At 42.6% G+C, this 23476-nt stretch overlaps 1 protein-coding gene across 1 annotated transcript; it reads right to left on the reverse strand.

Moving 5' to 3' along the window:
* Positions 1-2204: 2204 nt before the first annotated feature.
* Positions 2205-20659, reverse strand: LOC119850560 (carbonic anhydrase 2-like). Its single transcript, XM_038388773.2, has 7 exons — positions 20400-20659; positions 19061-19258; positions 9409-9527; positions 7362-7454; positions 6414-6476; positions 5486-5641; positions 2205-3041 (listed from the first exon to the last, which is right to left on the reverse strand). The coding sequence occupies exons 1-7, from the start codon at positions 20494-20496 to the stop codon at positions 2922-2924; spliced, it is 846 nt and encodes a 281-aa protein (XP_038244701.1). The 5' UTR covers positions 20497-20659; the 3' UTR covers positions 2205-2921.
* Positions 20660-23476: the final 2817 nt, after the last annotated feature.

Here is a 23476-nt window from a genome sequence, read left to right on the forward strand (position 1 = left end):
CCAAAGCGCGGAGTCCTGATTCGCCATACCCAAGGGACGTCTCTGGGTGAAAAACTGGTTGAATGACCATACTCAAAGTAGTTGTCAATGGCTTGCTGTCAAACTGTAAGGGCATATCTAGTGAAATTTGGCAGGGGTCAGTCCTGGGTCCACTACAAGTCAATATTTTCATTACTGACTTGGCTAATGGAGTGGATGGAGAGTATGCTTTATAAAATTTACAAATGCCAACAGTCTAGGAGGGATTGCAAGCATTTTGGAGGATTCTTTTGAATTCTAATCCTATCTTGACAAACTAGAGAATTGGTTTGAATGCAACAAGATGAAATTTGATACAGATAAGTGCAAAGTACTACACATAGGAAGGAATGATTTGGGAAGAAGAGATTGTGATTCATATGCTGGCAAGGCTTTCTGAAAAGGAAGCTTTTGCAGGGTTTCCTAAAATGGCCATATTCTGAATTCTCCTAATCTCCTCTGAAAGTCCCTTCCATAGCTGGATCCCCTCACCTGAGGGTGTGTTATCCACAGTTTGCGCACACTTCACCCTGGGCTTTCAGCTTTGCATTGACCCATAGGACCACAACTGTCTCAGCGATTCAGTGGTCAAAATTTGGTATCTAATATAGCTGGGACTTTAAAAATTAGGACCAGAGATTTAAGTTGGTATCAGAAGCTGACTGGGAGCCAGGAGAAGGACTTGAGCACAAGGCCTGAGGAGGCAGGCAGTCACCTTCTGTACCTGATGGAGCCTGTGTGTTGTCTTCACATTCAGCTTCAGCCACAGATGCTGGAATTAGGGGTGCTGCTGCAACCCCTGGCTTGAAGTGGTTTCCATCATAGACAGGGTTTACAGTTTGGTACAATGGCTTTCAGCACCCCCACTATGTACATTGTTACAGCCCCCCCAGCTTCAGCATCATTATCTTTGAATCTGTTCCACATGTTTTAATAAAAACACCAGGGGTCAGCTGATGTAGGCTCGGGGCAGTCAGTGGAAGCTGCTGGGTGCTCAGCACTCATAGAATCATAGAATATCAGGGTTGGAAGGGACCTCAGGAGGTCATCTACTCCAACCCCCTGCTCAAAGCAGGACCTATCCCCCACTAAATCATCCCAGCCAGGGCTTTGTCGAGCCTGACCTTGAAAACCTCCAAGGAAGGAGATTCTACCTCCTCCCTAGGTAACCTATTCCAGTGCTTCACCACACTCCTAGTGAAAAAGTTTTTTCTAACATCCAACCTAAATCTCACCCACTGCAACTTGAGACCATTACTCCTTGTTCTGTCATCTGCTACCACTAAGAACAGTCTAGATCCATCCTCTTTGGAACCCTCTTTCAGGTAGTTGAAAGCAGCTATCAAATCCCCCCTCATTCTTCTCTTCTGTAGACTAAACAATCCCAGCTCCCTCAGCCTCTCCTCATAAGTTATGGGCTCCAGCTCCCTAATCATTTTTGTTGCCCTCCACTGGACTCTTTCCAATTTTTCCACATCCTTCTTGTAGTGTGGGGCCCCAAACTGGACACAGTACTCCAGATGAGGCCTCACCAATGTCAAATAGAGGGGAATGATCGCATCCCTCGATCTGCTGGCAATGCCCCTACTTCTACAGCCCAAAATGCTGCTAGCCTGCTTGGCAACAAGGGCACACTGTTGACTCATATCCAGCTTCTCGTCCACTGTAACCCCTAGGTCTTTTTCTGCAGAACTGCTGCCTAGCCATTCGGTCCCTAGTCTGTAGCACTGCATGGATTCTTCCGTCCTAAGTGCAGGACTCCTGAAAATCAAGCCATTTAGACAGAGACCTACCTATGGCCTTCGGAACCTAACTTGGTCTTCAGTATGATTTTGTTCTCCTTTTTGTTAAGGAGCAGCTCCATTATGCAAATAGTTTTGCTGATCCTCAAGGGCGGTTGCTTAAGGCTAATACTCTATGTTAAAGATAGTTGCCTTCCTTTTGCTACCAGGGACTCTGTAAGGCCTGTTACCAAAACCCTGTTACCAAAACTGGTTCACATTTCAGCTTCTGTTTCCTTGAACTCTGCCACAAAACCTGTGAGACTGGTCCCTGTGTATTATATGTTTCTAATTTAATATTTATTATAGTACTATGTGTCTAATTATATATATAATATACACACATGAATGCAGAAAACTCGCTGTCCCATTTTCCTGGATTGAATAATAGTCTGGAAACAGAACTATAATTATAGAGGTTTTTTTATAAGAGAACTTATCTAAAATACAATATTCATTTCTTCTTTAAATTATGACATTATTTTAATGGAAGGATACTCTGTATTATATCTATGGTAATAAGTTTTATAGATAGTTAATTTAAGACATTTTGTAATTTAAAAAAACACACACTAACATTAAGACATAATTGAGGTTGATGATACCACGGCTAAAAATGTAAAATAATTTAAAAAATATTTACACTTCAATTTCTTAAAATCTAAGACATTTAATAATTATTAATTTGCTTTTCACTGCCTATGTTGACACAACTTAATCTCTTAAATCACATTTAAAATGTCCAAATTATTCTGTATTCCTGCACTTCCAAAAAGCTTCACATTACTGAGTACAGTTAGTTTTATGTACCTGTAGATGAGGTTACTTAAAATGGCTTATTTTGCTGTCATTATGCGCTTTGCCAAACAGTCAAAGTGTCAATCACAGCAATTATCAAACATAACACAGATTTCCCCTCTCCCCACACCTTAAGGCCCTTTTTCTCTTGGTCTAGGGTCTTTCACATTTCATTAGCTAGAACTTCAGATGCTGAATGGAAGAAATGAGAGATCTAGGAGAAGAAATGTTGCCAGTGCACAGCTAGCAAAGATTTGATTTGTGCTTAGCAGAAGGGATCCTTCCTCACAAACACAGCAATTTCTTATGAGCTCAGTGCTTAGCTTATTGGAATGATGCTCTAACTTCTCTGCCCTTCAGAGGCTGGCATGGACGCCAGTTGTCCATCATATGGTATGGGGTCTCATTCTCAGCACTGAAGCAAAGGTCACGGAGTTTGCACAGCTGGAGAAAAAGAAAGGATCAACATTAACCTTCAGATGCATCCTCATGCCTCCGGCAACCTATTTACAGTATATACTGTGAGCCAGAAACAGTACAAGCCTTAGGGTATTGGGAAAGGTGGCTTAAAGATATCTAAGTGATCACTCCCCTCTTTGTTTTGCTGGCCACGGAACTCAGTGCAAGGTGTTTCACCCAAACCCTCTCCTGCCCCTGACACATTCTTTTCGGCCCTCGACATGCCATCTGTGCTGGTAGAGCTGGGAAAGAGTGGTATAGTTTTATGGAACTTTTGAATTCACAAAGAGGTCAGAGTTGGCTCTGTGTTTGTTCCAGGTCTATAGATTAATTGAACACTTGGCTATTTTGAAAGCTGAAACTCTTTTGACAGTTTGATTTTTAAATAACATTTATTTGATCCCTTTCCATACTGGTGTAATTCAGCAATTACTTCAACAGAAGTCAGCGAAGCTATCCTGGGGTTAAACTGGTATGAGAGGAGAATAAATCTCAATTTCCATTGGAATGTACCGTAAGAATGTGACGGTCTATCCTAAAGCATGATCTGCAATTCCATAGCCCTCTAAAATAGAACCATCTCTGTGTTTAATTGTGCCATAATACTCTTCTGTTCCAAAGATCCCTTGGCCAGCCAGGCCCTGAAATATCTGAAGTAAATATGCAGTTTCCCAAGCAGTAGGACATTTACCCTACACAGTGTTTATTCATGTACTTCCATTAAAAACAAGTCTCGCTCTGCCACCTTTGAGGTACCTCCTAGAATAATCAACACACAGGAGACTCTTTAGATGTGGTCCATAGGGAGCTAGCTGACTATATGATTTTTACACATACTTCAGCTAATTCAGAACTAACTGCAAACCCAGCACTCCAGGACACCATGTGGATTTGTCACAGGCACTCGGCTATTCATGCTGCTTTCTCATGTGTGACAAAGGTCAGACAAATATAATTCAATGCAAGTGACCAGCAGGTTAGAAATAGTCCTCATTTTAGTTAACTGATTCAGGACACCATGTCTGAAAACACACAGCAATAGAAATTGCTGACAGAAGGATGCGAGGGGGCTGCAGCATTTGTAACATGCAGAATGGTTCTGTGACACAAAATCATGCTACGCTCTGATTGGCAAAGAGCTGCCTTACGAGAGGCTTTTAACTTCACTGAGAGACATGGTACATGGCTCAGAATGCTGCAACCCTACATGTTCCAATAATCAGTAATTCAGTATAGTAATTCTTATGGATTTGCTATCCTAAACCTCCTCCTGACAAATATTCAAAATCTGCCTATCTTTAGAAAAAAACAGTTGCCAACTGTGAATTGAAGTCCAGTGAAAACATTCCCAACAGATGCTAAATTTTAGGATTTCCTTTTTTCCCCAAGCTGTTTTATGGTTTCTTGATTTGTTCAGCATTTAGGAATGACAAAATACATGATATGTGCAGCTCTGGTCTTGAGTAGTTGGTTTTGAAAGGTGCAATGTGATAAATGGATTTGCGGATGGGAAGAGAGGGAGGATGGCTTTCATAAGGGAAAAATACTCATTTATTTTGAGTATTTCCCCTCCCCTCTCTCCCATGTTGTAAAGCTACATTCATGTCCCCTTGATCATCAGTAATAGTTCCTATGGCTTTAAACAAAGATGTCAAGCTAAGACTCACTCCAAAGCATCGTATTAGTAGTAATAGATACTGTAGTTTAATGAACATTTCCAATAGTTCATCCTCTTCCTTTCCCCTGCACTTTTATTAAATTATGCCCAGCACCAGATCACAGATTCTTTTCATCTCAAGTCAATAAAGAAACACAATTATTTGATTATTGTTAGAGCAATAGCCATTGGTAAAATTGATGTAAGCCTGTGAGGGTAAACTAAAGCCCTTCAAATATGGCTTATATTTATAGACACAAGGGTCCTATTTTTATCTTCTTAGCTAAACCACTGCAGCCCTGAGGATGAAACTTGAATCTACATAATTTCATTAAGGAATGGTGCACAGAACTAATGCCCAGGGACACTCAACTTGTCAGTGCTCTACTCTGATAGAGCATTTGCCAGGGTCATCAGGCTGCACAATAAAAGAGTTTCTTGAGATAAAATGCAAACTTCTGGAAGCTGCAAATTTTCTGCATTCCAAGCAATGGCATTTCTACTTGACTCCTGTCCTGAGTAGCAGCAAAGTCTACCTCAACACACATATGAACACAGTTACCAGAGAGGGAGAAAATAAACATTTCAGATATGCATATTGAACCAATGATTCATGATGCTATCTTCTCTTTCACAAAGCTTTGCAATCGGACTCTATTCTGTTCCAGTAATGTAAACTGCAGCTTCAGCAGAAGATCCCATTGAAGTCTAAACTAAGGCGAATGAGAGTATTTTCATACAGAAAAATGAATTTTAGCTACTGAAGATTTACCTGTTCTGGACTGACACTGATGGGTTCTCTCAGAACATGCCAGATAACGCATTCAAGTAAAGGGGGAGTGGTCAGTGAACCTTGGTAAGTCCAGTAATCCAGGGATGCGGGAAGCAGATTCTTGGGATCATAGTTTGTGAAGGAAGCTTGCTTGCCCTAAGAAGATAGAACAGCCTGTTAAAACTGTGGTGTAAGACTAGTTGGAAAATAGACACCTTGCTTGCATTAGTGGAGCTAATTAAGGGAGGTTTGATATTTCTTGCCAAGGGTGTCCCCTGCTTTAGAAGGAGAGAGAGAGATGGATGCTAATTCTGAACAGTACTGAGACCCTCCTACAATTTGCTGAAATCTGTTGGGGTTAAAGTTGCTTAGCACCTTCCAGGATCAAGCCCTCAATCCTTGTTTCACATGTCTAAAGTTACTGCCTCTTCCTCTAAAAACATCCACAATCTATATTCCATGCACAGATGGCAAAAGAGACACAGCAAATATAAAAATTTGTGGGTTTGGTTCTGCTATGTGACGTTAATGGCCAAACTCTCATTGACTTCAGTCATTAGTGTAACTCATCTGATTTACACCAGGCATGAACCTGGCCCAGCATAACAACTATGGACTCCACTGCAACTGAAAGCCAGAAGCACACAATCATAATGGTATGAAATCATTATTTACATAAATCCTTTCCAATTGCTGGATGACCTACAATGCTGCATATCTTCTATTAGCCTAATTTAAAAAAAATATTTGAGCTCTCGTCAGGGTAGGGATTACAAAGGTGTCAGTGCTGATGACATGGAGAGCTGTTCTACTGTAGTACTTGCATATAGCAAGCAGAAGTAAGGAACTTCAATTTTGCACTTTTCAAGAAGAAGACTATAGAAAACAGCTGTGCTTGTTGTCAGTTGGCATAGAGATCATATACTACCTTGGTCTGAATGGAGTCTAATGCATCGATAAGTTTCTGTATCCCAGGCCTGTCACTTCCCGCCTGTAATGCAAACCACACGAAAAGAAAGTAAACAGGTGCATATGTGGTGGCTTAGATTTACCACCATAGTTAACTGAAGACACATTTTAAATTACATCACCACAGCACCACTTAGTTTCATAGAGATTTCTCATAATGCTGAATGATGAAAGTGGCTGTGCCCTCACATTGTAAAGCATATGAAGTTTGCCAGTCAGCACAAATGGCTTGTACTGACTAATCTGCAGAAGTCAAGATTGTGGGACAGAATAAAATGATTTTCTTTTAAGGTATGTAGCTTTATTATTGGACTTTAACTGTTCATTTCTCAGCAGTCAAATTTAAACTCCCAACAAAACCAACATGACCGGAATAGAGGGAGCATAGTAGAGACAAATCATCTTCTTTAGCTGGTTGTGTATTTCTCAACCTTTATATTAAGCAAAGGTAATTCATGTAGCACAAAACATCTTGCCATTGAGCAGTGACAAATGAAAGGGAAAACAGAGGTTATTTATGCCTGGTTTACACACAGTTTTTATACCATGTGATTTTTTTTTCATGGCATACTTATACCAATATCACTCCTAGTGTGGACACAATTATATTGGTATAAAGGGCCATAGACCAATATATCTTACTGCTCTTCCCATACAGTAGGACGTAGTGAGTATAAGCACCTTTATACTAATATAACTCTGGGGGGGGAAGTACCTCTTTAACTCTACAGTATTTCTAAAGCAGTACAACTTCTGGGTGTAGACAAGGCCTTAGATTGTAATCTTGTTGGGGTGGGGGGCATGTTTTAGTTCTGGGTTTGTATTGCAATAGTGCTAGGTGCTCCATCATGGTAGGTGCTATACATACAATACATTACAATAATAATAAGATGATTGTTCAACTAACCTGCAGAAAAACGCCTACCACAGTCAAGCCATCAGGATGTTTCATAGCTTCACCAAATCTACCATATTTTGTGTTCCAGTGAACCAGGTGAAGCTGGAATCAAGGAGACAAGAGATATTTATAAACAGCACCTTCCATCTAACAGAGCATCTCAACTAATAGATGGCCATTTACCAAATATTAACACAGATGGTGTTTTACTGCTGAAACTTGAAAAGTTTTGCATACAGCTCTGAAATTGTTGCATCATTGATTTGCTTTTATGTCTCTTGTAGAAATTTGTGCAATAGATATTTATAATAAGAAGTGCTTTTCATACTTATTTTCAAAAACATATCTAAATACCAAGTGTGGGCCATATCTTGCAGTCCTTATTCTGGTAAAACTCCAGTTGACTTCAGCGGGAATTTTGCTGAAGCAAGGATGGGGGGAGGGATAGCTCAGTGGTTTGAGCATTGGCCTGCTAAACCCAGGGTTGTGAGTTCAATCCTTGAAGGGGCCATTTAGGGATCTTGGGCAAAAATTGGGGATTGGCCCTGCTTTGAGCAGGGGGTTGGACTAGATGACCTCTTGAGGTCCCTTCCAACCCTAACCTTCTATGACTGCTAGATTTGGCCTAATTATTTTAAATCTAAGTATTCTGTTTTTTTAAAAAGGATATAGAGTTAAACATGCTCTAAATACAACTCCATTGACTTAGGGGAGTTATACTTGCTTACACTATGGCTGAATTTGGCCTGCAAATTTTAAGGTAATGCCTTAAAAAATGACAGCTCCTGGAAAACTTTGGAGGACATTCTGTTTGGAAATAAATGTACCTCTGCGTCAATCTAGTTGGTTTGCTCTTCTTTTTTATTTTTGGTTTCTTAGTTGTTTTTAGGGCTATTAAGATGAAGACAGGATTTTGATTCTTCGGAAGCTCATCTGCTCCTGCTGCTTATTCCTCATTTGAAATCATAACAATCTGTGCCATCATAACTATCTAGACAGGAAGTTCAGCAGCTAATTATGGTGCCACAAGCAGAATTTTATAATCTCAGGGTTATACTTTGTATAATCCTACCAGGTGCTCAGAGCCTTCAGAAAAAGTTGAAAGATGCTCAGTACCTCGTGAAAAAGAAGCAGAAGCAGAGCAGGTGAACTCTCAGACCAGATTGTCACTGGCCCTGCATGGGTGCACAAGGGTTAGGAAAAGAAAGGATGCAAGGAGCTACTTCTCTTATACTCCAGTGCAAGAGCCAGTCACAATTCCAATCCTTGTACTACCTTAGTGCAAGAATTGAGAAATTCCACCTCTGCTGCCACCGCTAGACTTCCAAAGCAGACAGGGAGGGGTGAGATAATAGTTAATCTAGGGCTTTGTCCTCCTTCCACTCCAGGAGCAGAGTAGCGGTGAGCCTGGGTCCAGGGGAGTGTAGCAAAGGGTAGTGCAGCTACTGCTCTAGCATACAGTCCTATAGGGGTCCCTGGCTGGGTCAAACAAAATGTCTGCTTGAGGTCCCACTGCTGTATGTCCCCTCCACAGCTCCTCTTGCTCGCTCACTACCACAAATCATGACTTGAAAACCACAATAAAAGCCTTTAAGAAACCAAAAGTCTTGTCATGTCAGAGCAAACACTTTGCTTTAACACTAGAGACAAGAATACAGGGAACCTATGATATACAGATGCACAGGGAATAGAATTTTTTCCAATGCTTCCCATAAGCCGTTTGTTTGTTTGTTTTGCTTCTGTCACATCTGTGAAATGAAGTGGCTGCAATGGAAATCTTTTACAGTGAATACCACATCTCGCTTAATACCATCCAGCACTTTTAGGCTGTATCTACACAAGATTTTGCTTAACATTTCCCACCATTCTATAGTATGGTGCTGCTCTGGTGTTGGGAGCACTAATGTAGACTAGCAGCCGACATCTGAACCAACATGTTGTCTTACCCTGCTAGAACTCACAGCATTGCTGCCACTGGGGGAATTGCACTGATGGGAAATTTTAAGGAAAAATGCCTAGTGTGGACAGTCCCCTATAAGAAAAAATCCAGTCTTACCTCGGCATCATATTGCACTCCATCCACAGTGTGCTCAGACCCTTGGCCTTCACAGGAGCCCCAGTGAATGTGAAACTGAATCAGTCTGTAGGTTCCCTCAAGCGCTCCGCCCCTCAGCACTGCAAACCAAACAGCCTCCATTAGTATTTGCCTCACCTCCTTTGTTATGGAGCCTTACTCTAAAACAGAACACTGAACTCAGGGCTTCTAAGGGCAGGTCTACACTACAAACTTGTATCGGCACAGCTGTACCTAGTCTATACCAGACATCTAAAAACTTAAATGGCTTTAATGTATGAGATTAATCAGCAATTTACCAGCCATGCTAATAATACAAGGTGACTGGATTTAGGAAAGGTTTGTGAGAAACTTCTGTCACAATATAATAAAAAATTCTAAAAAAATGAATAGCCACAATTCTAGGGCCATATAGAAATGTTCCACCAAAGCACTCTTAAAGGCCTAAAAGTGTTTGCCTTACTCATGCAAATTGCCCTTTCATTTTACGCCATCTGTTTAGGCCTTAATCCTGCAAACTTCATGGTGCACAGCAGGGAGCCCAATGTTGCTGTGCTCCAGTGTAAGTATGAGTAAAGGCCAGCCACAGGCCCATATGAGGTTAAATGCTAGGCATAGCCTTCCTCACTAAAGTGAGATAAATTTCAAGCCTCTTGTGTTCCCTTCTCCATTAATCCTCCCAAAATATTGGTAAAATAAGGACTGGCACATGAGTCAGGTCTGAGGAGAGACGGGTTTGGAAATGAGGCCCCTATTTGGAATTACTCTTGCTACTGCAGTAACTAAGTCCTAGTGTAACCAGAGCACTCAGCAGCACTCTCAATTATGCAGGATGGGCTCCCTGAATTCCCTATCCTGCTCATTAATTTTTACCTTGTGTTTATACTTATAACAGCCCACCCTTGTGAGATGCAGGATCAAGCCCTGAGCCTGGAAAATGCTCAGGGCAGGGAAACTGTCTTCATGTACAGCACCAAGCCCAAACAGGTAATAAGTAATCCTATTGAAGTCAATGGAGCAAATTGTGTGGGTAAACAGAGAAAGGTTTAGGCCAAATTGTTCTTCTGCAGAGCATTTAGGCCTCACAATCTAATTATTTGTTTAAGCTGGTATTATCTGAAAAGCAAAGGTATTTTATTTTAAATTATTATTATTATTTAAATTTAAGATAATATAGACCCTAAAACCCAATTTTGTACTTGCAAAATGACAGAAAGTGCTATATGTTACCATAAAAATGCCTGGATTATGCATCACAAACAAAATAGGTCAATGGAATAAAAATGCTTTTTTCTGTTTGCAAACAGTCCATACCCATGACTGTGCCAGTGTGTGCATGTGTGAGAATATGTAAATTGATTACAGTATGCCACTATCTGTTCAGCTTTGGCTAACTTTGACTATATGCAAGCACAGACTAAAATAGCCATTGACAACTGGGGCAGGGGAAATTACAGTGGTGTGAAGGGAATGACTAAAGACTTTAGCCACGAGAAAATGCAATTTAAGATATACACAACAACCTTCGCATCCATTGTCAAGGCTACAGCTTTGTAGGTATAATATTAGATTTGAAAAACTTAAGTACAATGGGCAAAATATACCCTTTGGGCTAGAGTCACAAAAGGAGTTAGGTACCCACAGTGGCCGTTAGGTGCCTACATCCCAAATTGGGCCCCATTCGCAATCACAAAAGCCCCATTCCACTGCCACTGAACCTGTAAGTGTTTAAACATGGTCGCACAACACAAGCGCAAGTAAATGTGAGCAGGAGAAAATTGCTAGCTGGGTGTGGGGTGAAAAAGAACAGCCAATCTTTGTCACATGTTCCTTTCTCAAAGCAGCATGTTCTATACAGCAGTAACTCCTGTTCTGTGGCTAAGGCTCATGTGACTACATGATGATGAGCTACAAATGTGATTTTTTTCTATTCAATGACAACATGAAAGATGTTAAGGTACAATATGTTTTGGGGCACTTCATTTCAATTTAGAAGTGGGCACTGTATTTTTTCTGTATTGAGACAATGTTGAGCAGATTTGAGACAGCAGTAATAATAATGATGATGATGATGAATAATACCCCGAGCAGTTACATAGATCCCAAAGCACTTTACAAAGGAGGTAAAAGTGCTTTGACTTGTAGGAAAGTTTAATGATCAAATCCTACTTGCCTTACCCATGTGAAAAGTCCCATTGATGTCACTGGGATTCCTTGCATGAATACATTAAACTGGATTTGGCCTTAACACATTTCCTGGTGAGATCGTAGAGTGTGTAGAACTAAAAGGACATTTTGTTGATTAAGAGAAATCTACACAGTCAAAGGTATCTGGTTACATGGGCCAGGCCATTCTACTGTAAAAGAAGTTTTACTGAGCAGTTACCTCTCTCATATTTACTTCAGAGCATTAGCAACTTTGGCCTAAACTGTGTGGGTAGCATTGATGTTATTTAGAGAAGAGTCAGGTCCTTTATGTGAAGCTTTGCAGGAATACTGTGGCTTTACTGCTGGGATTCCAAACACTGATGGGATGTACTCACTATAAAGAGCAAGCCCTAATTTATCTTATTCAGGGAAATGCTTTTCTTGGAAAGAATCCAAATGGCTAAACTTCAAGATTCCTTCATAAAATAATTCAGACATTGAATGAAATTCTCCACTTACACAAATCAAATTGGTAGGAAATAAACTATTCTAAGGCTTGTTAATCTGAATAAATGCAGAAAAAGGGACTATTCCTCAAATGGAAATGAGTAAAAATGGAACATTTTCCTATAGCTGAAAAAATAGTCATCCAAGCAAGATGGAAGTCCACTGCTCAAAATCTATGGAATTTAGTGCTAATTCAGAGTCCTCTCAAATAAAAACCCCAGCAGTCACAGAACACCAATTTGGCTGAGAAGATATAATAAATGAAATATTACTCAAAACATGCCATGTTTGAACACACTTTACTGTTAATGGATGGGGAGTACACTAAAGAGCATGCTCAGGGATTCTGAGTACTTATGTAGGGGGTGGGCTTCCCCAGCTGATACACTGAAGAGTTCAGCCAGGGTGAATCATACTTTCTGTAAGGCTGCCAATACACGGGACAGAATGTCACATTTGGAGAGATGTTCCCCTTTTATTTTCTCTCTCCCAAGCATCCCTCCTACGAGAATATATCACAATAAGCAGAGAGTAAGAGTAAGGCAGGACCAATAGTTCTGAATGGATGAGTTCACCTTGTGATGCAAGGCTGTTGTGGGAAACCTCCGCAATAAGTTTCTCCAAAAGAAAACTGTGTGACAGTTACTGCTGATAAACAACCTCATCTGACTCTAATAGAAGCCATTTGGGAAGCCCGAGAGGGCAGAAGGTGTTTTGAGGAGATAACATAAAAGAAATTAAACACTCCCAATATTTGCCATATTTGCACAAACTATATATTGGCAGTGTGACAGTAACTGTGACTCACCCTGACTGAACTTTTAGATATGGCCCGAGTGTCAGCTAAGGATAGCTTGCCCTGTTTAAGGATATAAGGCTACTCCCTGAGCATGCTGACCAGAGTACTCCTCATGCCATTAGTAGTAGTTAATGCAATTAATTATGTGTGTGTAGACAGACTTACATAAGTACATACATACACCCATGCTTATACATGTACACACACACCTCCCTACAGATGCACAATGGACTCATGGCATAAGGAAAAATCTGAAGAACATTTTCACCCAATAGTCTTGTAGTCTTGAGTCCTTAAGTCGGGGTGGGCTGTCCATAGTTGACACACAGGCCATACTGAAAAGTTCAGCCCAGGTGAGTCACAGTCACTGTCAAGCTGCCAATATATATTATATATATATATAGTATGTGCAAATATGGCACATAATGAGTAGTGTTTCATTTCTTTTATCTTATCTCCCAAAAACACACCTTCTTCTCTATCAGGCTCTCCAAATGGCTTCTAACTAGGGTTGCCAATCCTCCAGGATTGCCCTGGAGTCTCCAGGAATTAAAATTTAAAATTTCATTAAAAATTATATCATGTGATGAAACCTCCAGGAATGCATCCAACCAAAATTGGCAACCCTACTTCTAACAGAGTCAGAAAAGGTTGTTTTCAATGGGTACAGTTAAACAAATTTCCCTATAGTGAAACCATTTGCAGATACAACTTATGCATATTAAACATAATGTATGTCAGAAATCCCTGTGAATCATTAATAAAAAAGTGAGTAAAGTACATTGCTGTTAACCTCAGAGGGGAACAGATCAGGAACACCAAGCCTCTATGGGTGAAATTCATCAGGGCACAAGGCCCAGTGCAGCTCTTAAGTCCTACATTATCCCTTAGCAAGCGATTTATATGAGTTTTAAATAGTCAGACCCTGTGTGTACCCTCTGCAATGGGGTGAATTTCATCCTGTATGAGCTGTCCTTGAATTGATAATTGCCATATTATAAGCATGAAGATGATTTTAAACAATATTGTGGTAACAATATGTTGCCTTGTCTCCTGGCAGCTGGATCTATGGAACAGTCCTAGCAACTGTTACTAAAAAAGTGTATTGTGTATTGCAAAATATTACAATAGTACCTAAAGGTGCTTATTTTCCTTGACATCTGATGGATGGTGAACTGAGACATAGGAAGGCAGGGTCCCTTGCCCAAAAGAGCATACAAGTCTTTTACAGCTTCCAATAAATGAACAAATGAAAGAGGGTGAGGAAAGTGATATATCAGACAAACAGAACAGATGGAGATGACTGTATGCAGTGTTGTTGTAGCTGCGTTGGTCCCAGGATATTAGAGAGACAAGGTGGGTGAGGTAATATCTTTTACTGGACCAACTTCTGCTGGTGAGAGAGACAAGCTTTCAAGCTTACACGAAGAAGAAGAGCTCTGTGTAAGTTCAAAAGCTTGTCTCTCTTACCAACAGAATATGGGGATGATTGGCACACATCTCATTAGCTGTATATTTTAAAAACAAGTGCTGCCCAACTTAGCTGTTATTGGTTGACTAACTTCTTCCATTGTCACAGTAGAAGCGACTCTTAAGGAGGGAGTTGAATGAAGTGAGGAGAGTTTCCTCGCACCCTATGTGCCCATTCCAAAACTGATTTCTGGCCAGAAGATTCATAGTTTAAAACAGGGATCAGCAACCTTTGGCACGTGGCCCACCAGGGTAAGCCCCCGGCGGGCCGGGCCAGTTTGTTTACCTGCTGCATCCTCATGTTTGGCCGATCGCAGCTCCCACCAGCCACGGTTCGCCGCTCCAAGCCAATGGGGGCTGCAGGAAGCAGCGGCCAGCACATCCCTCGGCCTGCGCCGCTTCCCGCAGCCTCCCAGTGGGAGCTGCGATCGGCTGAACCTGCGGATGCAGCAGGTAAACAAACAGGCCCAGCCCACCCAGGGGCTTACCCTGGCAGGCTGCATGCCAAAAGTTGCTGATCCCTGGTTTAAAACGTAACTGAAAGAAATAACACAACAGTTGCCTTGGACTATGATAAAAGTGAGAAAGTTCTGACTCGCAAAGGTGTGTCCTGAAGCACAGAGGTTAGCCTCTCCATTTCTTTAGCCACAGGAGTTTTTTTCAGTCAGTTCCCCTTATGATTCAAAATATTGGTTTAGACATACAGTAATGTAAATATTCAGTATTCTGGACATATAATGGTGACATGTAACATTGGGCAATAGCTAATGTTATACCGTCAGTATTTGTGGGCCTAAAAATAGACTTCTTGTGTCAAAGACTGTGTTCAGAACATCTTATCTTGAAGACTGCAGACCTGTATGTTTCCTCCCTAAACTGATCCTTGCTGCAGTGGGAAATGGAAAAATCCAACAGCGACACAATTTTCAGTGTAACTCACTGCAAACCAAGCAGTGCCCACACACTCTCTCCTAGGATAACAAATATTCCTTGGTCTGTTTACACTGAGTCATAACTAAAGAAATGTGTCTGAATGGTCCCCCGGGTACCTCCATTCTTTTCCATTATAGAAAGAATCACCTGAAAAAAATATACTTGCTTAAAATTATTGAGGAGAGTCTTCCAAGCAGTACTAGTGTCAAAGTTGCCCCTATATTTTGACCTCCCAGGGATGGCAGAGTAACTTTAAGTTTTTATATTGATTGTATTTCCATAAAAATGTCAAATGTACATGAATTTGTAGCTTGACTTAGAATATTTTCTCTATCTTAAAAGCAATTATAAAAAAAAGAAGAAAAGAAACAACTAACAAAGAGTTAGCCATAAGGAGAAATTACCAGTCTATTTATTATTAGCTGTAGAACTTTAAATCAGGTTTTCCAATTATATTGTATTATCTTTATAGCTAAAAAAGATATCAGTTTATATTATGATTATAAAACAAATTCATTACTGACAGGATTCTTTGCTTCATATAAGCTCAATAAGCATGAGAGGTGCTATAGAGCATTGTGCTCACTACTGTGAGCAGTGCCATTGAAATTAAGGCTCTATGCATACTGTGAAAACATTTCTGAGAAACGTTTATATAAATCAGGTTATAACCAGGTTACAGGTTTTCTTGATACTTTTAGCTGTCCTGAGGCAAGTCAGTTGTCAACTTTGGTTAGTCGCTGTTTCTTGCGGTCATTTAGCAATAGTGAAAGTGTAACTATTTCCTCACAACAGGATTTAAAGTGCCTGTAACTTTAACTAGGTGCAAATATCATCTTTGCTACAAATGCAGTAGGGACAAATCCCAAGAATAAGGTGCATTTATTATGATATTTTCAGGCCTAATCCTGCAAACACTAAATACTGCATGTAATGCTTACTACCTTGAGGTGTTCCATTGATGTAGTTGCATTTCTGAGATATCAGAATGGATACACTGTAGTCTTTGATTTAGTCCCTATGGCAGTGATTTCCAAACCTGTTCCGCCGCTTGCAGGGAAAGCCCCTGGCGGGCCGGGCCAGTTTGTTTACTTGCCGCATCCACAGGTTCAGCCGATCGCTGCTCCCAGTGGCCGGGGTTCGCTGCTCCAGGCCAATGGGAACTGCTGGACGCGATGCGGGCCGAGGGACATACTATGCTATTCCAAAAGATTTTATCCAAAAACGTTTTTTGCTCCTATTTTTACTAAGACCATTAGAACCTGTGCCTGTAATCTCTGGACATGCCCTGATTCTGTAAACAATAAGGCCCTGATCCTGCAAACACTTAAGTACATGCATAATCTTAGTCACAAGAGTAGTGCTGTTGACTTCAATGGAATTAGACACACAAGCCAAGCTATGCATGTGCTTAAGTAGGATCTAGGCCAATGGGGCTACTTCTTTGCATAAATTTACTTGTGTGTAAAATTAGTCACAAATCAGGGTCTTACTTATTACTTCATGGTGTGCTTACTACATTAAGTAGTCCCACAGACATAAATGGGACTTCTCATGGGAGTGAGAACTATACCTTTTAGTAAGTATTTGCAGGATTAGGTCCTTAATTTTTAATGTAAAAACAGACATCAGATAAAATAAATGCTTATAATTTCTCCTTGTGCTTGCTACATTATGTTTAACCAGGAACTTGGTAAAGAAATAATCAAGCTCAGCATCAGAATGTTGTATATAGGAAGTGCATGAAATGTAAGCAAGTCATAAGCAGCTTTTGCTGTGTTGTAAAATTAGGCTAACTAGTTAAATGCATACAAATTAATCAATTAAGTGTGCAGCCAGCTAGATTTTATGTATGGTCATTTTCAAAAGACTATCAGAGTGCAGAATCTACCCTCAGGTGAAATTATACAGATATCTGTATAATGTTTTCTTTCTTTTTTTTCCAGTCCAGTGCTTGATGAGTTGTAGAGCTACTGTATTTTCACTCTCATCCCCTCCTCCCACTCTCTGCAAGCTGTAGCTGTGTGTGAATCATTCTCATAGAATAGAGATATTCAATTTCTGTGCTATTTTTTTTTTTCAGTAGGAGCTATTCTTCCAAAGGATATTTATGAAAAATTTTATATACTTGGCAGTTTTCTGTTTCTGAGTTACTGAATGTAAATTAAGTTTCACAACATCCTTCTCTCTCACACACACACACACACACACACACACACACACACAAACATGCAAGGATGGGGCCCTGAAAGCAAATCTGCTTTTTGCAATTTATCATCATGTTTCCCACTTCTCATGACATAGTTAAAATTCACTAAAGGTTTGAACCAGCATGGTGCTGAGCACTGTCAATTCCAACCAACTTTAACAGGACTTAAGAGTTCTCAGCACAGAATTGGGCACTAGAAAACTGTGTGAGTCAGAATCACCTTTTGAAGCAAAACAGATATTCATGCTACAATGGATGTTCTGACTGAATTGTATATCCTTGTCTATACATTTGTGAAACATTTAGCTATCCATTTAGTCCCATTTACTCTAATGGGCAGGTTGGAAAATATGTTGTTGAGTTTTCATTATAGTTTTGAACAGCTACAATACTGCCTAGGTTCACACACACACAGACACACACACAGAAAATGTTGTAGGCACTGATAATTTGTTTTCAGCACCATCCCCTAAATGACATTGCCAAGGAACTGCTTAGGAAAAATAGGGCACTTGCTCAAGCAAGTTAAATAAGGCAGTGCCTAGAGAAAACAGCTACTGTCTCTACAGAGGGATTGTTTTCCCCTTTCTAAATTAAATATAGAGGCACATTCATTGTAGGAGGGTAGTGATTTCTGCAAATCCCGCCAGCTGAGAAATTACAATTAGGAAGCAAGACTGCAAAACCCTTGCTCATACAAGTAGCCCTGACTCATGCAAATACTCTCATCCACTTCAATGGGACTACTTCTGTGAGTAAGGACAGATCATGTGGATAGAGGTTTTCAGGATCAGGCCCTTGTCAGTACAGTAGAATGAACAGGCTCCTGAAATACCACAGAATAGCTAGCTCTCAGTGAACTGTGTGGGAACATGCTACATGTATTGCTATTTTTATCTAGAAAGCCCAGAGTCAGGGAATGCCAGGGCTGATGCAAACTCATATCACACACACACAATATCAAACTCATTTCCTGACTGTACCAGTACGGACCTGGAGAAATGCCCTCTTTTTCTGCTCTACAGTTGTTGCAGCAAAAATATAAAACTGAAGAAGCTATTTCCAAATCATTTCAAGTTGCTAATTTTAGTGTTTTGCTATTCTGTTGTCCTTTTCTTCCTGCAGTGCATCCTGCCTTTTTACTGTAACCATTTAGCAGGTATCACTCAAAGCTAGTATTTTAAGGGGGGAGAAATACACTTTGTCATCCCTGATTAATTACCTTACTTCTGTCTATTGTGCATTTGAGGCATGATACAAATCCTACTGAATTCACTGAAAAGATTCCCTTTGACTTCAGTGGCCTTTGGATCAGGCCAGGTCAAGACAGTACATAAAACATCAACTTTCTTGTAATTAGAGCAAAGTATGCCTAAATGAACTGAATGAATCTTTATGGGTTGAATCCTGAGCTGATGAGGTAAAAACTCCCATTGACTTCAGAGGGAGCAGGATTTCACCACATAGTTTTAGTAGAAGATAAGGAGGAAAGTGTTAAAATCCTCTCACCCCTTCCCAATCTGTCCAATTTCAATCCCTCACAGGAGTACCTGAAAGCGAGGACTCACCTGATTTGTCAGCAGAGTCGTCAAACTCCACATTGAAAGAGTGCCCATTGTTGACGATGTTTTTAGCTGTGGACGGGTCATAATGGAAATGCAAAGGCTTCAGAGACGCGTCGTACTGGGCAGACTGGGTGTTAATATCAATAGGGGACTGATGCTTTCCATTGGCAATGGGGAAATTCTCATGCCAGTGAGCAGGTCCTACAAGAGAAAGCACACACAAATCCAATGTGAAAAAGATGCAGGCAAGGCACAGAGGGTGGAAATAATTTATAACAAATGCAATAGATTTCAGAGTAAATGCATCCGATGAAGTGAGCTGTAGCTCACGAAAGCTTATGCTCTAATAAATTTGTTAGTCGCTAAGGTGCCACAAGTCCTCCTTTTCTAAATGCAATAGAGGCGTTGATGCTATAAGTGCATTGGCTGCTTTAACTCTTGCATCGATAGTAAACGATGCACCCGTCTTCGCCAGCTCCAGCCCTTGCCACATAAACCCATAGATCCCGAGAACTGCCCATTCACGTCAGGGAGGCGCTGGGCTCAAGCGCCTTAAATGGGAGCACTCAGGGGGCGCGGACGCGGAGTGGACGCAGGAGGGCCCGATCCTGCACGGATTGCCCGCCCAGCCCCTCACTGCATTTGGCAGGGGTTGGGAGGTGCAGGGGACACAGGTCTGACCTCTCCCCCGCTCCCCCTCTGCTTTGAAGAGCTCCGCGACAGCACTGCTGTCACGAGAAACCAGAAGATGCTCCAGCCTCCCCCACGAGTCGAGATCTGTTAGAGAAACTTCATCGCAAATGACAGAGCCACCCTCGGCCGAGCGGCGCAGCGGTTCGGGAAAGAGCTCGCGGGGCTGGAAGGAGGAGGAACGCCCCGGGACCGGGCACCTGCGTGGCAATGCCTCTGCCAGGAACCGCATTTCCAGGGGGGCAGTGACCGCACGTCACCAGCCCTCCGCTCCCCCCCCCACCAACTAGAGCCATCGGGGCTCCTAGGGGCCGGCTTCCGATCTCAGCTCAGTAAATCCGGCGGCGCTGCCAAGCGCTTCGGCGGGGTAGATCGCGCTGGGGCCGGTCCCTCCACCTCCGCCGCGCCCCGAGCCGGCTCCCCGCCGGTGCGGGAGGCGATGCGGTCCCCGTGCCGGCCGCAGCGCCGCCCGGCTCCGCGGCAGGGCATGCCCCGCACCGCCCCGCGCGCAGCGGAGCCGGCGCTGCCAAGGGGCAAAGAGCAGCGGGGCAGGCTGAGCCGCGCGGGGGCTGCGGCAGCTGCCGGCGGAGCCGCCCGGGGAAGCCCCGCGGGGACCCCCGGGGGATGGAGCCCGGCGCGCCGGCTCGCTCACCGTTGTGGGCGGCGTAACCCCAGTGATGGGCCATGGTCTCGCTCTCCTGGCCCGGCCGGCTCCCGCAGGGGCTTTTATAGGCTCCCGCCAACTCCATGCCCCAGTCTGAGGCCGGCGGGGGGGAGGAGGGCGACTCCTGCTCCGGCTCAGCCCGCGCAGGGGGCGGGGAGAGGCAGCGAGCCCTTTATAACCTGCCGTCGCCATCCCCCCTGCGGCCGCCGGCCTGGCCCGCAGCCCATCCCCCGGCTGGCCGGGACCCCGGCAGCGAGCGCTCTCCTCCCGCGCCCTGCGGGGGTGCGAAGCGGAGCGACTCCCACCGCGCCCGCCCTCCCCGAGAGCGCCGGGCCGGCCCCTCACCTGCAGCGCCGGTGCGCACGCGGCCCTGCCCGCCTTCGCGCGCCTCCGCGCCGGGCCCCCGCGGTGACCTTGGGACGCGAGCGCGGGGCGAGCTCCGCTGCGGCAGGGCGGGCGTGGAGCTGGAGCGGCTGCCTGGGCTGCGGGGCCACGGGGGGGGGGGATAGTTAAGTTGCTGCTGCTCCCTGTTGGGAGCTGAAGGCAAAGGTGCTGCGGACAGAGCATTTATTTCTGGAGAGAAACATTTAATCCTCTCCGGCTCAGAGCTTTCCAGAGGTGCCAACATTTGAAAGCAATTACTGGGGATTTCGAGGGGGGGGGGGATTTATAATAGTCTCGACCAATGTATTAGCGGGAAACAACTGTAACATTGAAGAAGGGAGGGGGGGGATGGGCCCTCCTGAGTAGGGACATCGCTCCCTGTTATTTCATGAAAAGAAAAGCAGGACTTGTGGCACCTTAGAGACTAACAAATTTATTAGAGCATAAGCTTTCGTGAGCTACAGCTCACTTCATCGGATGCATTTGGTGGAAAAAGCAGAGGGGAGATTGATACACACACACAGAGAACATGAAACAATGGGTTTATCATACACACTGTAAGGAGAGTGATCACTTAAGATAAGCCATCACCAGCAGCGGGGGGGGGAGGAAAACCTTTCATGGTGACAAGCAACACGGCGGCTACTCTGAAACCTGTTATTTCATGGTGTGTTTCTATGCTGGCACCCAGAGAATGGTGGACGGTGTGACTTCCCCTGCAGTGGGTCTACACTGCTTACATTTACCACGCCTCCTATGTCTAGGTACACCTCTGACAGGTAAAATTCGGTATATGCTCGGGGTGAGCACAGGACTGGTAAACTCATCCAGTGAGCCTGTGAAAATAAACCGAAAGCAGTCGACAATACTCCAGGTCTTGGGTTTTTCTACGTTGCCCAGCACCACGGTAGTTAACTGCTGAGCACGAAGGACCCAATCCTGCAAACCCTTACAGAAATGAAGCATGAGCAGTCCCATTGTACCCGAAGGCGGTGAAACTACTTGTGTGTGTAAAGTAACTATTTTCATATGGGTTTGCAAGACAGGGCCCAAGAGGAACATTTTTAATGTCCTCTTGGTTTGGTCAGTTTTGCATCAGAAGGGCACTGCTATCCTATTTTCATCATCAAACAAGTTATAGACCAACATGCAATGAAGAGTATTAGTTTTTTTCTTAGGCTGATTTAGCAATATGGGGCCATCTTCATTAATTACTCCAGTGGTTCTCAGACTTTTGTATTGGTGACCCCTTTCACACAGCAAGCCTCTGAGTGTGACCCCCTTATAAATTAAAAACACTTTTTTATATTTAGCACTATCATAAATGCTGGAGGTGAAGCAGGGTTTGGGGTGGAGGCTGATAGCTTGCAACTCTCCCCCCCCCACACACACACACATGTAATAACCTTGTGACCCCCGGAGGGGTTGCGACACCCTGTTTGAGAACCCCAGAGTTACTCAGTTGTAACAATATTACATTATTCCACTGTGGAATAACAACAACACAGAAATGAAATGATTTACAGTATATTGAACCTAATAAAATTTGTCCCATGAAGTCTTTCTGTGTAAAAGGGGATGAGTTTGCGCATATAATGTATTTACTGTTACTAACAGCAAAATGAACCAGCTAGGAAATTGTTTGGAAGAAATAAAGACATTTCTTAGGCTTCTTGGAGGATTATCAGAAAATACTTGAAAGATTATTACTGATTAACAAAGTATGCATGTTCTTTCACACTTGTCTGATTCCATTTAAGTAGAAGTAGAGACCCCCAAAGCAGAAATGGGAAAGCAAAGCAATACACATAGTGGTAATTTGGAAGTGGCTGTAATGTATGTTATGTACACTACAATTGGAAATTTGGAGGGCAGAAATGCACTGGGAAATCCCACACTTTTTCATTACAGCCCCCTTTTTTTTTTTTTTAGAAATCACTTTTTATGATCTAGTATTTTTTCTCTCCATTAATATTGACACTCTCAAACAAACATACATATTTAGACATGGACACCAGATATACAGACACACACAAACAAACATGTGCACCAACCATTCAAAAAAACCCAGAAAGGCATTCACTTTATGTTGTGGGTTTGCTGCACAAGGCAGGACTAGGATGTCTAGATATTTCATATGGCTTCTTTCATTACTCAGAGTTGAAAAAGAAACTGACGCCTGATCCTGCCATCTTTTCACATGAAAGCTTCCATTGATTTCAAAGGGAGTTCCACATCCAAAACAAGTACCAGCTCAGGAACGATAAAGTCGGGCATGGCAGGCAGGCTTCCTCAAGGATCTACTGGGCAGTCCTCCCAGGGCAAATGAAATGAGTCAGTCAGCAGCAGTACCAGGGGACAAGGATTTATTATTTCCTTTTATCATCTGGTTCTGCAATTTATCAGATGGTTATTGCTACCTTATATCATGTATGTGCACACACACACACACATATACACAGGATCCACATTCCTTACAAATTTCAGAGTAGCAGCCGTGTTAGTCTGTATCTGCAAAAAGAAAAGGAGTACTTGTGGCACCTTAGAGACTAACAAATTTATTTGAGCATAAGCTTTCATGAGCTACAGCTCATTTCATCGGATGCATTCAGTGGAAAATACAGTGGGAAGATTTTATATACAGAGAGAACATGAAACAATGGGTGTTACCATACAAACTG

Source organism: Dermochelys coriacea, chromosome 2, assembly GCF_009764565.3.
Source record: "Dermochelys coriacea isolate rDerCor1 chromosome 2, rDerCor1.pri.v4, whole genome shotgun sequence".
Taxonomy (NCBI): domain Eukaryota; kingdom Metazoa; phylum Chordata; order Testudines; family Dermochelyidae; genus Dermochelys; species Dermochelys coriacea.

Excerpts from the sequence above, each read along its gene's own strand:
- LOC119850560 (XM_038388773.2), bottom strand. The coding sequence starts at position 20,496 with ATGGAGTTGGCGGGAGCCTATAAAAGCCCCTGCGGGAGCCGGCCGGGC. Across the intron at positions 19,259-20,399 it reads GGGTTACGCCGCCCACAACG|GACCTGCTCACTGGCATGAG; the intron begins GTGAGCGAGCCG and ends TTTCTCTTGTAG. Across the intron at positions 9,528-19,060 it reads CGACTCTGCTGACAAATCAG|TGCTGAGGGGCGGAGCGCTT; the intron begins GTGAGTCCTCGC and ends TTTGGTTTGCAG.